This window comes from Camelus dromedarius, chromosome 34 (genome assembly GCF_036321535.1).
Source record: "Camelus dromedarius isolate mCamDro1 chromosome 34, mCamDro1.pat, whole genome shotgun sequence".
NCBI lineage: Eukaryota > Metazoa > Chordata > Mammalia > Artiodactyla > Camelidae > Camelus > Camelus dromedarius.
In genome coordinates this window covers 9216659-9233994 of record NC_087469.1, presented here as the reverse complement: position 1 = coordinate 9233994, position 17336 = coordinate 9216659, and the positions used below count along the sequence as shown (strand labels likewise).

At 40.4% G+C, this 17336-nt stretch overlaps 2 protein-coding genes across 7 annotated transcripts in view; both read right to left on the bottom strand.

The window, feature by feature from the left end:
- The window catches only part of UBE4A (ubiquitination factor E4A), a 31914-nt gene extending 25527 nt beyond the window's left edge, over nucleotides 1–6387 (bottom strand). Inside the window, exons 1-3 of one of the 2 annotated variants that reach the window (XM_010981380.3) lie at nucleotides 6251–6387; nucleotides 2795–2962; nucleotides 1878–2039 (exon numbers count right to left, since the gene is read on the bottom strand). In XM_010981380.3, coding sequence (XP_010979682.1) covers nucleotides 1878–1998 — 121 coding nt within the window. In that variant the 5' untranslated portion in view covers nucleotides 1999–2039; nucleotides 2795–2962; nucleotides 6251–6387. The remainder of the gene's footprint in view (nucleotides 1–1877; nucleotides 2040–2794; nucleotides 2963–6250) is intronic. The other variant, XM_010981379.3, reaches the window with a different exon arrangement.
- Nucleotides 6388–8862: 2475 nt separating this feature from the next.
- On the bottom strand, nucleotides 8863–15980 carry LOC105090170 (T-cell surface glycoprotein CD3 gamma chain). 5 transcript variants are annotated; one of them, XM_031443575.2, is made up of 7 exons: nucleotides 15821–15976; nucleotides 13674–13697; nucleotides 12773–12997; nucleotides 12048–12179; nucleotides 11446–11489; nucleotides 10946–11027; nucleotides 8863–9612 (listed from the first exon to the last, which is right to left on the bottom strand). In XM_031443575.2, exons 1-6 carry the CDS (start codon nucleotides 15873–15875, stop codon nucleotides 10962–10964), a joined length of 546 nt encoding a protein of 181 aa, XP_031299435.1. In that variant the 5' UTR covers nucleotides 15876–15976; the 3' UTR covers nucleotides 8863–9612; nucleotides 10946–10961. The 5 variants fall into 5 exon arrangements, with proteins under 5 accessions (XP_031299435.1, XP_064338164.1, XP_010979683.1 ...); XM_010981381.3 differs by lacking the exon at nucleotides 8863–9612 and adding an exon at nucleotides 10302–10556; XM_064482094.1 differs by lacking the exon at nucleotides 12048–12179 and having other exon boundaries at nucleotides 15821–15980.
- Between the last annotated feature and the right edge of the window lie 1356 nt (nucleotides 15981–17336).

The window sequence follows — 17336 nt, the reverse complement described above, 5'->3', positions numbered from 1 at the left end:
TGTATTGCATTGTATGCACACACTGTGATCTATGTAGCTACTTCTCAACAGATGACCATTTGAGTTGTTTCAAATTTTTCATGATTTCAAACAATACTGCATCAAATATAACTTACTCTTTTTGTGCACTTGTATGAGTATTTCTATAGGATAGATTCATAGAAGTTAACATATGCATACTACAGAATTACTCTCAGAAAGAGTGCTCTAATTTACATGTCCACCCACAGTGTATGAGAGAATGTCTGTTTAAATTTTTACAAACTTCATAGATTAAAAACAATCCAATTGTTTTAACAGGCATTTCTCTAAAAGCCACACACAAGTCTGTATTTACTTTTCTCTACCGAGAAAATGATTGCTCTCAAAGTCCAGGTAAAATTCTCAGAAGCAAGAGTTGCTTTGTGCAGTGAGTTTGGTAAAACTGAAGCTCAGTATAGCAGGCCAAAGGTTCTGGCAGAGTACTAACTGCTGGCGGAAAACAGGTTAGACCTGGTGGCACGATAAACACAGTGTAAACAAACTAAGACGATGAGATGCCAAAATAGTTACAGCAGGGCACGCACCTGATTTGTCCCCACTGCTCGGTGCCTGCAATGCTCCCAGCTCTAGCCAGCTTTGTGTCTGCTTACAGCCAAAAGGACAAGCGTTCTGTCACTCTATTCCTATACCATTAGGTTCTCCTCTGAATTTTAAGAGTTACAGGTGCTGATAAGCAAAATTTCCCTCAACCACATGTTTATAAATTTTATTTTCCCATTTTCTTATTTTTCCAATCCCTCACTCTCCTTTCTCTCCTACAACCTCCTAATCCAAGGTTTCCCATTCTGAGCCTGTATCTTAGACATCTGGGAGAGATTTCAGAGACTGAGACTCAGAGCTGCCTATTCCTATCGTTGTTACAAAGTCAGCATTAGTTGTATTTCTCCCTTCTTTTATCCATCACTCTACTACTCATCTGTCTTCTCCTTACTTCCTTTTCATTCAATCCTAATTGGAGAGCAAGGCCACAACTTAGCTACGTATCTGAACGCTTTTGAAATAAAGAGAAAATATAAACAAGAAAAACACTATTATTCTTTTTGCAGGGAGGAGAAGGGCAGCAATTTCTGGCTTGAAAGATTTTGTGAATACCCTCAGAAGACTAATACATCTCAAAACCATCATCCTAATTCTTCTAGTCCATATGCTACTTTAAAGGAGGAAGCTAGACTTGACCTTAAATTTGGTCCCAGATAAGGAAAACCACTTTTCCGATTAGTGAAATATTATTCTAATTTTTTTTTTCACATTAAGGATAAGGATCAGATTTTCTTAGAAGTCTGTTCTAAAAGCAGTAAGCTATGAAAGTGGCTACTCCGTGGAGTGGAAGAAGCACTTAAGATAGACTCTGAAGCAATGGGCCTAACAACAAATCTCATGTATTTCTCTACAGTTCAAAAAGCTTTTAAAAATTCTTCCTTCAACACTTCTGCTTTCTACAGTTGCATGTGACTTGCTTTCCACACCTACACGATAACCTCAGTTTTCTATGTTAAAATTAAAAAAAAAAATCTTTGTTAAATATCTTTTACTAGGTAATTTAAAAAATAAAAACAGCTTGACAGCTTTGGGACCACGATTGGCATTTGTTACTATGGAACCACCTGTTATCTGATCTCTTTCTTGTAGGGGGTAGGTTAGGGAGGAGAGGACTCCAAAACAAAACAAACAACAAATACGAACAAAAAAGTAACTTCTACTCTAAATAAACAAACAAAAACCAACTTCTGCCCTAAACTTAAATTCCAGTTGCAATTAAGAATCCAAAGAATACTTAATTTGGGAAGAACCCATTCTAGGTCATCTCATCTGCTGCTATTGGCTCCTCTACTTACCAGATTGCTGCTTCAGCTGCTCTTTTTGGATTGCTGCAAACTGCTTGGCATCAGCCAGGGAGCCGAAAAGAGCAGCAAAGGGGTTACTTGAGATGTTGTTGTTATTCTCCTGGTCTGTCATTTCACTTTAAAGTATCCTCCATCCAGACCTAGGGGGAGGGGCTATAGAGAGGACAAGTATTAGATACCTGGGTAGATAACACAACAGTTGTAATATTACCATTGTTGTTTCTTTCCCCATTTCTTGAATACAATACACTTCAAAAGGCTTTGGGTAAGACTTTCCAACTCCTGTTTCAAGATTCAAGACATTTTTGGCAAAATGGTTATGAACCTACCAACTGGACAAGTTGGCCTGATTTGGGGGCGGCTAAAACCAAAAGGCTTAAAAAATGTTAAGCTGGAATGCATTTATCTGTTGACATGTTTCTATTAGCTATACTTTTAAAAAACGGGTTAAATAGAATTATCAGAGTCAAAGAGGAAACTCACCTACTAACTGTAACAACAATGTGGCACTTTAAAATAGAATGACAAAAACTACAGATTTCCCACAAATCTCTAGGCTAGTCGACTAGTTTTCACTCACTATGAGCATAAGGTAGCACTTGCTCAGGCTTCTGACTTAAGAGTTGGAGCTGGGAATTTCTCAGCTACACAGAAAGCAAATGCAAGCCTGTGTGTCAGACATGGAATTGCAAATCAGGACAGGAGACAGATTACAGCAGACTGTGGGTTTTAAATCCATAGTAAGCAATCTCTCTCTACTTCCAGGCTTACAACTACTGGTATTTCTTCCTCTAAAAACTAAATGATCTTTGCTTAATTCTATATTTAGCTTTCATAGTTTATCTGATTTTTTCCAATACCGAAGGAACACACAAATTCCTAACGTGTAACATGAAATAGATATATACCTCAAAAGTATTTAGTAGAGCTGACTGAGCCTGCATTTGCACTCTTCTGATTACATTTCCTCATTCGAGCACCAAGGGGACTCACTGGCACAACGGGATGAGCAGAGCTCCCTGAAAGGCTTTCTTCCCTTTCTGAAATTTTTAAGGCCACAGCATAGAAATACAACCCTGAAAAGGGTGGGAAGAGACAAACAATATAAATATTCTGCTTACAAGGATGCTGCACTGCTACAAGGTCAGAGACCTTAGAAGGAGTAGGGTCAGGGGTATGAATGAAAGAGGGAAAAAGAACATTTTGTCTACCTTTAATATACAGAGCCTTACAGAATCATATTAACAAAAGCCAACGCAAGTCAGAAGAGTTACCCTTGTTTTTTGGAGGAAGAGAGACTATAACACTTCTGGACAATTCTGAGGCATCTCTACCAGTTGCTTCACCCTCCTCTGTTGTGTTTTCTACATAAAAGCTAATCACTACTTAGCTGTAATGACAGGCAGACAGTCTAGTCTTGTCTCAGCATGGTGCTGGGCTTTACTGTTTCCAGGAACTGCACTGTTAGATGCTGTTCTATGTATTTTACTTTTTGCTGTGTATAGTTTAGTTGAGCTTAATAATGCAAAAAAGGTAGCATATTTAATGTTGGAATTAACAACAATCTTTCAGAGGTCTTTCTTCCCATTTAAATGATGCATAAGCTTAATTATTACCTCTAACTCATGTAGATGCACCAAGAATTGTGTCACCAATAGCAGACTACCACTCTACCTCTATCCTGAAGTACCCAGAAGTCCAGAGGAATGCAGAAAGTGTAGTTAGCTCTTGTTATGTTTTTTGCCTCCAAAACATCAACCTCTTTTTCCAACATGATACCCACATTTTTTCTTTGGGGATCCATCCCATTCCCAGTCCATGTGTTCAGAAGGAGATGACCTCACCCACTAACTTTAGGAATGGCATATGAATCTGGCCTGGTCAAAAAGAATACAGCATTCTCTGGCCAAAGTGACTGATTCAGGAGTAGGCACAAGACCCTAGCAAGATCTATCAGAATCAATGAACACCACATTCAGGCCTTTGGCTAAATCTCCAGAAAAGGGAACTCTTTCTTCCTGCTTGGGTTGCTAGGCTGGTAAAATAGGAACCTGAAGTTGTCATCTTTCCACCATCTAGAGAAAGCCTACCCTAAAACTAAGCCAACGTATAGGAAATGAGATGCGAGATGGAAAGAGAGTCTTCTCGGTTATGAAAACCGAGTAGATTGCCCTATCTTGTGGAAGCCAGTTCAAGTGAGTTTTATAAAATACAAATGAAAAGAGGTCAAATTAGTACAAAGGAGATGCATCACCTGCACCATTTATGCAAAAAGGAAGTAAGTTGAAAGCCAAGAACTAGAACATATGACACAGACAGGCCCTTAAGGCTATCAAGAGATATAGGGGATTTGTCATCAAAAATGGCATGATTTCCTCCTTCCTCAATACTATACTGTCCCATTATATAAAGCTAGCTTCCCATTACATTTTATCTATGTTAATAGGATTTATAACTTTCTACATTGTATTCCTAATGTAGATCCTCTATTTTGCTAGAAGGTAAGCAATCTGAGTACAGGTTCACATCTGATTATTTCTTCTTCTGTGTCTGGCATATTCCACAATCACGAAATCCCAAATAGATATTTATTGAATGATATCAATCTTACATGTAATTACTCCTGACCGCCTTGTAATTACTAGCAGCACTCATAATCCTACTTCAAGGTAAAGGTTTTACTGTTAGTCTTGGGTTGCAGTGGAAGGTCAAGCTATTGGGCCAGACACTTGTGGCTCTTTGGTATCTCAGCATGTGTTAAATAGAGAATGGAAATAAATCTCTGTTGTCATCTCCACTACATGTCTTTTTGAAAAACAAAAAGGTTTTCACCTACCTTACTAAGTTCATCTTTTTCATATGTATTTCAAATCTGTGCAAAAACTATTTTCATAGAAAAAAAGCTAACAATTTATAGGAAAGTTTTATGGGAAAAGGGAGGACTGATCACTTGATGGGAACCTTTGTGGGGATGTCAGTTTAGATTTATTCAATGATCTCACAAATGTAAAAAGATGTCACCCATTCCAAAAGAAAGGTCCGATAAAATGGAACCTTAATATTTTGTTTAATATTCAATGTCACTGGGAATTTATAATCTCCTATTTTCAACTGCTATTCAGAGATACAGCACTATCCTGTTTGTCAGCATTTGGAATGATATAACCACCAATCCTTAGAAGCTTCTGGATTTGATTTCCTTAATACGTCCTCTTTAAAAACACATTTCCCTCTGATATACTTACTGCAAGAATCTATAATTATAATCATTGTCTACCTCCAGTCACACAAACTCCTCTCACCCTACCCTGACTCAGTCTTTTGCTTATAAACAGTACTGTTAATCATTTAAGGACCACGGTCAGGTTTTAAAGAGGTGAGCACATAAATATTTTAACATCAGACTTGGTACTGCTTTTAAACAGAAATACTTGGAATATTTCACAAAACAGGGATTGTCAAAATCAAACTTTTAAAAATCATACTCCATAAGGCCTCTTTTCTGGTAATACACAGATCGAACCAAAAAAGGAATTAAAAAAAGTTTTCACTGTTACATGCTCCACTCAATAATCCTTTCAGGCCTCTACTGTGGCAACAGATCCTTCCATCACATCAGCAAGCTAGAAGGATCTCATCAAGTCGCAAAAGAGAAAGCATTCCTTCCTGGGTCCTCTTTTATCTCAGGAGGGCTCCCACGTGAGACCAAAACAGTCCATGGCAGTGAGACTAAACACATCCTTGTTCTGGGAACGAAAATCTGATCCCAAAGGGAGGACCCATCAAATGTAAGCTTCTAACCTCTGGCTACTCAATTTTAGAAACGTCTTCTAAACCCAAATGGGGAGCAAGGAGCAGAGAGCCAGGAGAGTTCTGAATGGTGAACTGATCACTTGCCTTAAGAAATGTCAACACCTTGCCATATGTATTCGACTGGTCTGATTACTGCGATTCATGTTTAATTTCCTCTTTTTTGGCATCTGGTTATGTGTTGTCTACTCTATAAAATTTTATCCCTCCGGGTTCCATAAAGGATTCGCGGCACGGAGGCAGACCCACCCACTCGGCGCACATTCTAGAGAAAGAAAGCCAAAGATAATGCAAGGCCAGGATTCCGGCCTTTTCCAGGGGGGGAATGGCAAAAAGGGAGAGAGATGCCAGAAGCTGCACCATTGTGAGGGGTTCCCAAACCAGACAGGGTCGAAGTTCATGAAGGAAAGAGGCAGCGGTCAGGAAAGCACAGAAGAAGGAATTTGGAGGAGGTTAAGAGTGCAGAGGTTTGGACTAGCAATCGACTACGAGAAAAAAAAAAATCCCATTGCAGCCTCAACGATCCCCTCCCCTCCGGCTATTTCCTCTCTTACCAGAGCCTGAAGGGCCAGCAGCGACGACACGACAGAATCTCAGTGGCCGAAGGGTTCCCACTTCCGACTCAGCACGGCAACCGGAATTTACGTCACGACTAGGCGCCAGGCCTTGTGGAGTCTCATCTGGGCGCCGGAAACTGGGTGTGTCGCCTCGCTCTGGAAGCGGGCGCGCAAACATCCCGAGGCGCATGCGCTAGCTAACTGGGGGCGGGGCGGAAGTGCACGGAAGTGGCGTTGGGGTCGGGTTGGGGGCCAGTCGGGGTGAGCTGGGAGGGGGCGTTTTGGAGCTCAGTGCAGTGTGACGGGGTCTTGGAAACCTGTGTATCAGCACCCGATATGACCGTGATCTCTGGCAGTGCTTGAGACATCTGTGAGATTCTCTTTCTCTTTTTCCCATGGGTCCTAGGCCTTTTTGAAGCAGCTTCTGTATAGATTATTATTGTCAATGAAGATTGCAGTAGCAATAACAGTAAAGTTGTGAGCTCTTATTGGATGCCAGGCAATATGCTCTCTCTGACTGGATTGCAGGTTTCTTATTTGTAAAGTAGAGATGGTGTACGTCGTCAAGGTGACTTTGAGATACACTGAGATATACAGAGGCAAAGGAAGCAGTATACTTTTCAAGAGTGCAAGTGAAAAGAAACTCCATAGAGTGACAGAAAATATTTGTAAATCACGTATCTGGTGAAGAATATCAAGCTATATAACAAACTTATACAAATTAATAACAGAAAGGCAAACGATTCAACTAAAGAATGGGCTGTGGGTTTGAATAAACACTTCTCTAAAGAAGATACATGAATGGCCAGTAAGCACCTAAGAAGTTGCTCAACAAGGAAATGCAAACCAAAACGTTGATGAAATAACACCTCACACCCATTAGGAAGGCTATTATAAATGAATAGATATTAAATGTTGGTAAGGATGTGGAAAAGTAGGAACATTTGTGCCTTACTGATGGGAATGTGAAGTAGTGGAGCGTTTTGGGAAGACAGTTTGGTGGTTCCTCAAAAAGTTAAAACACAATTATCATGTGATGTAGCAATTCCACTTCTAGGTAAATACCCCAAAGAATTGAAAGCAGGGACTCAAACAAGACACTTGTACCATGATCAATGTTAATAGCAGCATTATTCATAATAAACAGAAGGTGGAAGCGACCCAAACTGATGAATGCATAAGCAAAATGTGGTGTATGCATAAACGTGATTATTACTCAGCCTTGAAAAGGAAAATTCTGATACATGCTACAAAATGGATGAACCTTGAAAACACTATGCTAAGTGAAATCAGCCAGACAGAAAATAGTCAAATATTGTATGAGTCCCCTTATGTGTGATGCTTAGAACAGGTATATTCATAGAGATAGAAAGTAAAATAGAGATTACAAGGGGCTGGGGAGAGAGAGGAATGAGAAGTTACTGTTTAATGATAGTTTCTTCAGGATAATGAAAAAGTTCTGGAAATGATAGTGGTGATGGTTGCACAAAATTGTAATTGTACTTAATGTCACTGTATATTACACTTGAAAATGGTTAAAATGGTAAGTTTTATGTTACGTATATTTTAACACACACACACACACACACACACACACACACACACACACACACACATACACACACCCCAAAGGCTGTGTAATCTTAGAGTGCCTATTATGCTTCAGTATTATGCTAGTTCCTGAGGCTACAGTAGTGGGGAAAAAAACAAAACAAAACAAAACAAAAAACAAAACCAGTCTTCCTTCCTGGAGCTTACAATCTGGTGAGAGTGAAGTGGTAATGTAGCATTTAAAATCAATGCTCACAAGAGGGATTATTCAATAAATAGTTCTGGAATAAATGGGTAGTTATGTAGTTTAAAAGTTAATTAATGTATTAGGTCTTTACACTAAAATTAACTCAAGATGGATCAAAGATTTAAATATGTAAAATGAAACCAGGAAAATGCTAGAGGAATTAATGAGAGAAATTTTTAAAAAGAGTACTCTCAAAATGGGGAAAGATCTTCCTAAATATGAAGCAACCTAGAAGCCATAAAAGAATAGTGCATTCCACTACATGCAAATATTTGTAAACTATGCATTGAAAACCAACCATGAGTAAAGTAAAAAACCAATGACATTGGAAGAATATTTGCAACTACTATCACAAACAAAAGATCTAGTTTCCTAAATGTGTAAAGGATTGTTGCAAGTCAGTAAGAAAAAGATCAAAGGCTATGAGCCTATATTTAATGAGAAGGAAAAACAAATGGTTCACCCCCATTTTTAATAAGAAAAATACACCAAGAGGGTGGAGAGGTATAGCTCAGTGGTAGAGCATGAGCTGAGCATGAGCAGGGTCCTGGGTTCAATCCCCAGTACCTCTGCTGGGGGAAAAAAACTACACTGAGATGCCATTTCACACTTATCAGATTGGCAAAGTTCAAAAAGTTTAATAGTGCACCATTGGAATGTGTATGGAACAATAGGCACTCTCGTTTACTGTTGTTAGGAATGTATTGGTCCAACCTCTATGAAGTGCAATTTGGCAATATTTAATAAAATTACAAGCGCAAGTACATTACGGCCCTGCAATCCCATTTATTTGTATTCATTACAAATAGACTTAATGTTCAAAATGACATTTATTGTTAGAATTAAAACTATAAAAGCTATAAAAGGAAGACATGAGAAATCTTTGTGACCTTGGGTTTGGCAAGGATTTCTTAGACATGACACCAAAAGCACAATCTATGAAAGAAAAAAATGGGTAAAACAGACTTCAGCAAAATTAAAAACTTTTTCTCTTCAAAAGACACCATTAAGAAAATAAAAAGACAAGCCACATACTGGCAGATGTATTTGCAAATCATGTTTCTGATAAAAAACTTGTATTCAAAATATATAGGAACTTTTACAATTCAATAGTAAGGAGAAAAACAACCCAATTAAAAAAAAAGTTTTGAATACAGTCTTCACTAAAGATAGAATAAGAATGGCTAATGAGCACATGAAAAGATGTTCAACATCATTAGTCATTAGGGAATGCAAATTAAAGCCACAATAAGATACTATTTTACATACACTAGAATGGCCGTACTAAAAAGATAGTAACAAATATTTGTGGGGAGGTGGAGAAACGGGAACTTTCATTCATTGCTGGTGGGAGTGTAAAGTGGGACAGCCAGTTTGAAACACACTTTGGCAGTTTCTTAAGAAGTTATACATAAATTTACCATACAGCCCAGCAATTCTTCACTCCTAGGTATCAACCCAGACAAATGAAAACATATGTCCACACAAAGATTTGCATGAGAGTGTTCGGAGCAGCATATTGTATGACTCCATTTATATGAAGTGTCCAGAAAAGGCAAATCTAAAGAGACAGAAAAGAGATTAGTGACTGCAACAAGGGAACAAGTACTGACTGCAAACACCACAGGCGATCTTAAGAGACTGATGGAAATGTTCTAAATCTGGATTATGATCATGGTTGTACAACTGGATAAATTGACCTAAAATTACCGAGAACAGGTGAAATCCACTTAAAATGAGTGAAATTTATAGCATGTAAATAATACCTCAATACAATTATTTTTAAAAATGACATTTGTACAATGTTAGTCATTCTGATATTGTAAGAGCAAAAGATTGGAACCAACCAAATTGTCCACTGATAGAAGACTGGTTAAATAAATTATAGGAGATCTGTACAAAGCAGGTACACTAAGAAAAAAAGAATCTCCTTCAAATACTGGTATGAAATGATTTTCAGGTTCTATTAGGTGAAAAGTACAAGAAGTAGATTATGATAACATTTGTGTGAAAATAGGGGAAGGGAGAATAATGTGTACTTAAGAATTTGCTTATGTATGCCTAGAATACCCCTTATATATATAATACTTTATCTTGTAAGGATATATAAGAAATTAGTATTATTGTTTGCTTCTGGAGAAGGCAACTGGGTGGCTAGGGACGGAAGTGGAAGGAAACCCTTCATTGAATATTTGAACCACGTGAACTATGACTTATACACAAAGTAAATAAAAATTAAAACTTAAAAAATTATATTCAAAAATTTATTTGACCTTTTCATTTTTCTCTTACAGAAAAATTACTTCCGATAGGTGGCGCTCCCGAAACACCATACATGTTTTTACTCTTATTTTGAGAAAAAAACAAATTTGCTCTGATGGCCTTTCTTCTCCATTTGTCACCTCTGGGAACCTTGAGTGTAGATTTAGGGCTGAAATTCTCTCTGCTAGGATTGCTCCAAAACATATTGCTTTGTTTCTAAGAACTGATTAGTAGAGAAAACACCTGGATTGAAAAAAGAAAAACTGCAAATGGTTCAGAAAACCAAATATTGCTTGGGTTCCTGATTGACACTTCTGGTTGATTGAATCAGAACTTCTGATCGATTGATTGATTGATTGGAAGGTTAACATAGGCCAGTGGTTCTTAACTAAGGGCAATTTTGCCCCTGAGGGAAAACTTGCAGTATCTAGAGATATTTTTGTTGTCACAACTGGACAACTGGCATCTGGTAGGCATCTGCTGCTAAAAACCCTACAATGCAGGAGAGTCCCCCCATACAAGGAATTATCAATCAGCCTCCTACCCCCATCCTTATAACTGCTTGGGGAAAGGAGATAGACTTGGCAGTCGGTAGTGCAAAGCACTTTCTTAACTGGTATAGAAGGACACACCTGCTGAGTCCTGGGCTCAATTTTTCCTCAAATGGTTTCCTTGAAGATGGCTGTATTGGTCATCTTCTCGTTCCTTAAGGGGCTAAAAAAGGACAGAACAGTGATAAGCTCATTTTCCCTCATCCTCTGTGAGTTAATTTGATGCATATTTATTGAGTGCTTTTTGTGCTCAAGTCTTTGGAGTGGTTGCTTCATGGTCCTGGGGGTGGAAGAGGACAAGCAGGTGGAGGCTCTGTATCTAGTTTCTCTGTGTGGCCCTCTCAGTGTGTTCTTCAGCTTTTTCTCACTAGATCCTGACCTCAGTCTCTCTCAATGACCTTAGTCTCTCTCAACCCTTCTTTTTATTTCATCCATTCTACCCAAATGGCTAAGGATGCCATCATCTGGTAGGTCCTAAGCAGTTTCTTATCTGCATAGTAACTTCCAAATAACTTGCCTCCTGACCCCCAAATTTTACCACTACTAACTAGCAATGTCTCTTTCATTCCACATTCCCTTACCTGGTAGAGCTGGTCATTGGACAACAGTGTCTGCTTGTCTGAAGCTGCACAAAAAATAAACAAAATATACATATACACAAGATAGAATGGATAATAAATTGGGTTATAGTCACACAATGTAGTACTGAATAGCAATAGGAATTAGAGTTCATACTGTATGAGCCTATTTACATAAGGAACAAAGCCAGACAAAATTAATCAATGTTAGAAGTCAGGATAGTGGTCACTTTTGGGACCAAGTGGAGACTGGACATGACCACACCATTAATTCTCTTTCTTAAACTTGGTGCTGGACTTATGTGTGTGTTTCTTTTGAATTATATGTATGTGATTCATACACTTTTCTCTATGTAGGTTTTACTTCAATGAAGAGTTTTTAGAAAGCACAGAGGACAAATCAGAGAAAGCTGGCTCTTGAGACAGGCAAATATGCTGTGAAAACACCAAGAGTCCTTTTCTCTTGCCTACAGAGCCAGTGCCTCACCCAACCATGCTCATCAGTAACACGTGCCAACTCAGTCTCTTCTATTGGGTCTGTTTTGGTAGGAAGGAAGCTGAGGGTCCCAGGTGGTCTCATCTCTCATCTAAGAACATTATTTTACCTCTTGACTGGTGAACTCCATCCTGTCCAGCAATAAAGTAGACCCCAACAGCAAGGAGGAAAATGCTGATGATTTCCGCAAAGATAAAGCCAGACACAGTGGCTGAACTCAGCTCAATGCAATTCTGACACACTGTGGGGGAAGGGAGGGACAAGCATCCTTCAGGTTGTGAAAGTTGTTCTGGATTTTTTTCTCCTGCCCATCAGCAGTGATGCCTTTGTCTAGGGCAGCAGGCTGCTCGCTCTGTGGGTGGTATGGCAAGGGAATTGCCTGAGAAGATCTTTGGACTAAGAACTCAGTGCTTTTTGATGTTCCTCTGTCCTCCAGGAATCTTGGGGAAGCCCATGTAGTCCTACTACCAATAACTATTTAAATAAAAGGAAGACTACATCCTTTTCTCTGTGCTCAACTTTCTTCCACATTTTGCTGCTTCTCACCTTATAATGTCCCCTGCCTCCCACTCAAACTCAGTTTATACAAACTGCTGACTGCTCCAATATTAGGGCCTATCCAAAAGTGAACCAGGCCTTGCAGAACTGGCTAAGCTTTTTCAAGAAGTTGGGGGAACTGCCTTGTTAAATTAAAAAAGAAGTAAGCTGAGATTAAGAAAACTGGCTCTTACGTCACTGTTCAGCATCTCTTTCCACACTCATCCCAGACAAGAAGCTCATCAGAACAGCAAGTACTGCTTAATTTCACACAAGCAAACCCAAAGGGATACGTACTTCTATAATATATTTGGAGTCGTTTTGATGTGGCCTTTGATCCTTTACACCAATATATCCCTCGAGGGTCCTTGGTACTGCTCCCTAGATTCCAAATATTTTTACTTGCATCTGGAGAACTTATTTCCTTCCCATCTTTAAACCATCTGATATTGTCTCCCACATTACAAGTCAGAAGTACTGAACCATCTTCTCGATTGTCATCCACTTCTACTAAATGTGTTCCTGAAAAAAGGAAATGCCTGTTAAGGATCTTGCCTCCAAAATTTTCCCTGCCTCAGGAGAAGACCATTAGAGCAGTGTTTCTTAATCTTTAATGTGGACAGGAATCACATGGAGATCTAGTTGGAATTTCAGGTTCTATTCAATAGTTCTGGGGAGGGACTGAGATTCTGGATTTCTAACATGCTCTCAGGTGATCCCAACGCTGTTGGCTCATAGGTCATACTTTGAGTAGTACCTAGCTGCTAGGGTCCTTTTTCTCCTCCAAGAATTAGAAAATTGTTTAGCTACAGGAAAGCTGCCAGAAAGATCAAGCCTGGCCACTGATTTGGTTGACAATGGAGAGGTCTGCTGTTTACCATTCATCATCCCATCCCTTCTAAGCTGTTCACTTGCTCCTATAGGACTACTGCTGTGGGAAGCCATATTTCCATGAATTTCCTCAGAGAATTTTTTTTAATAGTCTTTAGTGTTTTTTAATTTAATTTAATTTAATTTAATTTAATTTAATTTAATTTAATTTTTGTGGAGGGGAGGTAATTGGTTTTATTTATTTATTTGTCAGAGGTACTGGAGTTGGAACCCAGGACCTTGTGTATGCTAAGCATGCACTCTACCACTGAGTTACACTCTGCCCCCTTCTCAGAGTTTGAGCATAGAAAGAAGCCATCTCCCCTACCGTTTTCCGACTGGGCCATAGTACCTGTAGAGACAGAAGAGGGACAGAATCAGCTGGGCATCGAGTCAATCAGATCCCGTGAAGTATCATTTCCATGGTCATTTGAGGCCAAGGTGGAGAGAGATCCTAACCCATGTGACAGTATCTATACCTGTTTCTCTGGATTGTAGCCTATATCACCAAATTGAATTTAGGGTGTGGTCTAATAAAGAATTTGTCTGGTCTTTGTCTTGGGTTGCTGGGAGAAGAGTTTCTAAACCCTTGGAATTTCATGAATGGTAGGATTGCCTTTGTGATTCTTGGTGGGTCCTTGGACCACATGAGTTTATGCTAATGATATGACTCAGGATGAGACTGGTCAAGACCAATCCTGTGATTAGCGAGTTGTGATTTGAACCCTAGGAGGGAAAGGGGACAGGAGATTGAGTTCAGTAATATGACTAATGATTCAGTCAATCATGCCTATGTAATGAAACCCCAATAAAAACTCAGTGTTGCTTCCTAGTTGGTGAACATATCAATGTGCCAGGAGGGTGATGTAGTCTAATTCCACAAGGAGAGGGCATGGAAGCTCTGTGTTCAGGACCTTCCCAGACCTCACCCTATGTATCTCTTCATCTGACTAGATATGATTTTATTTTTTAATAAAACTGTAGTAATAAGTATAGGACTCTTTCGAGTTCTGTGAGTTGTTCTAGCAAATTATCAAACCTGAGGGGATTCCTAGGAACCCTTCAGATTTGCAGCCAGTTCAACAGAAGTGTGAGTGTTCTGGGGGTCCCTGAACTTGTGCCTAGCATTTAAAGTGAGGGCAGTCATACTGGGGACTGTGCCCTTAACCTGTGGGATCTGATGCTAACTCTGGATGGTTACAGGCAACACCCTTATGTATACAACTCAGTGTCTGTACAACGCGGAAGACTCTGATCCTGTAACAGCTAAAGCCCTAACAAAGACTGGGTGTGTGTTAGGTAAAGTCTTTGAGAGCTGAGTTACTTCCAAAATCTTCAGCCGTGGTGATCCATTTCTTGTGGAAATCCTTAATGTTCCAAAGGAGTTAGCCATTAACTATGCCTCAGATCTGTCTCAAAACTCAGAGTAGTAGATTGCATGGTAGAAATACTATAGAGAACTAGCACTGGAATTAAATTCAGTTGGATTTAATCCAATCATTTACCAAGCGCTATTATGTGCCTGACATGATTAAGCAGTGTGGAAGAAGACAATGGTGTTACAAAGAACCAGTTTCTGCTCCTGTAGAGTTTATAGTGAAGTGGAAAAAGTAAACACAAATGTAATTAATGTAATAAAACTTAGAGTATCATTTAGTACTTATATAAATGCATATGAAAGAGGTAGAAGCTATTGATTTTGCCCAAGGGTGAGGGACAGGGAAAGCTTTACAGAGAAGGTGGCATTTGACTCTGCCTTGAAGGATGAGTAGGAATTCACTAGACAGAGAAAGGCATTCCAGATAGAAAGAACAGCTGAACAAAGACACAGTCTTGGAAAAGGACAAGAGAGGTGTGGCTCGAGGTGGAGTGTGTGATGGGGAGAGATGGGGCATAGATCAAAGCATGATGGAAATAGTTGGAAGGAGTCAGCTTTCTTAGAACTTCACACAGGGTTGAACTGTTTATGAACAGCACCCAGTGCAGTGCCTAGAAGATGGTAGGAGCTCTATATATTTTGAAGGAATGAATGAACGAATAGATGGGTTAGGGTTAGGGTTAGGATCTCACCCATATTTTTTGGCCAGTTGACCAAATGACCCACCCACTGAGTGAATGCTTTGTAGACCTACTCCTAACCCCAGCTCTGAGTTAAGGAACACGTATCTTTTCTCTTTAGGTTCCTGGCCTGTGCCCTTTGGGCTACATTCATACCTAAAATGGCGGCATCCGGATCCTCTCTCAAGCCAGTAAAATCCTCTGTTTTGATTTCTTAAGAGACAAGAACCCCATCTCTCCCATGGAACACTGCTTCTCTCTAGCAGAGAGCAGTAAGAAGCTTCATTTTTGCCCTTCCTTCTCTGAACTTTAGGATGACAACTCAGGGTTATGGATCCCAATATTCTTGTCTCTCTACTGGTGGCTTCTTCCTTTGAGCCCTTCTCTAGGCTGTCAGATCCCCTAGGAGGTTCTTACCTTGAAAAAGAGTGATAGCCAGGATGAGGCCAGCCAGATGCTTCCCCTGCTCCATATCAGTCTCTGTGCTTGCCCCGCAGAAGCTCTGAGCAGCCCCTAGCAGCCAGGCAGCCTGTGCTAGCAGCTAGCCTGGCTCCGCCCAGCACCCTTTGGGCTGAGGCGCTGGTGAGAAGGCAAGAACCCAGAGCCTCCACCCTCTGCTTCAAGCATGTGCAGCGGTGGGGGGTGGGGGTGGGGTCAGGAGGACTGCAGGTGCAGAGGTCTATTGCTTTTCCGTTAAGGAGAGGATCATGGGGGTTGATGGGAAGGGGGCAGGAGAGTGTGCTGGATTCCCATCTCAGAGAGTCAGCTTGCACAGAGAGCACCTTGGGTGCTGGGCAGTGGGTAGCCTGGGCCCCTTTCTTCATGAGGAAGATAACCATCTCCACCACCATTTGTTGCTAGATTTCAGACAGTTGTTGCCTGTTGCTATTTGGTATTAGAACTGATGAATTTAGATGAGAACTCTTAGTTGCTCAGGGCTGGAGCTCTGAACAGAAAGCCACCTCAGTCTAGGGATTTTTCACTGCTCTTTTGAGATGAGATCATTAAAGAGGTGCCTGCTTGGAAAGGAATATGTAGGACAATTACAACAAGACAAGCCATGTATCCCCAGGGACTAGGGCCTCAGCTGAGGTCTGAGGATCTCAGACCCCTCAGCCACTCAGTGAATCAACTAAAATGTACAGAGCTCTCATTCCGTGCCAGGCACAAGCCATATGCTGATATGCTGGGGACACAGAAGCCCGCAAGACACGTACAATCTCTGCCCCCAGTTAAATTATAGTCCAACCCCGGCAATGAAGACAGTTTTGGATCTCCATAGCCCAGAGGGAGAAAGTCCATTTGTCTCCTGGGGTGGCTCCATTGTGCTTGTGAGTTAATCATACTGCTATTAATAATTCTCTCTTACTGAGCACATATGATGTGTCAGGCACCATGCAAACATTCTGTTCAAATCCTTATCATGATACTGAGGGAAATTGGCTTTGAAAAATCCCATGACTGGTCCAGGCCCAGCAGATAGGCAGTATGGCAGCCAGGATGCAAATTTCTTTTTAGGGGGCTCTCAAAGCTCAACCTCCCACTGATAAGAAGCTACTTAGTCTGGTGTCCCAGGCTGCCCAAGGAGGACCTTGGGCAAGGTCCCAAGAAAGACCAGGAATATGGGAACCTAGCTGGCATGGTTTATGGGATGGGGCACCCAGGTTCTCTCAAGGGTTTTGAGAAGTGGCAGTTTTTAGATGGTGAGTAAATATAGTGATGTTGCTGACAGGAACTCTGAATTTCTTGTTTTTCATCAGTGACTCAGGAAAGGACACTCTAAATTTCTGTTTGCTACCTAGAAATCCAGGCAACCTTTTCCATATTCTCTGCTTCTACCTTCCACCCCACCCTGAGCTCTGAGCTCAGAGAAAGAGCGATTTGCAACTGCTTTCCTTCTACCCCGCCCCCAGCCTCCACTTAGCCTGCAGTC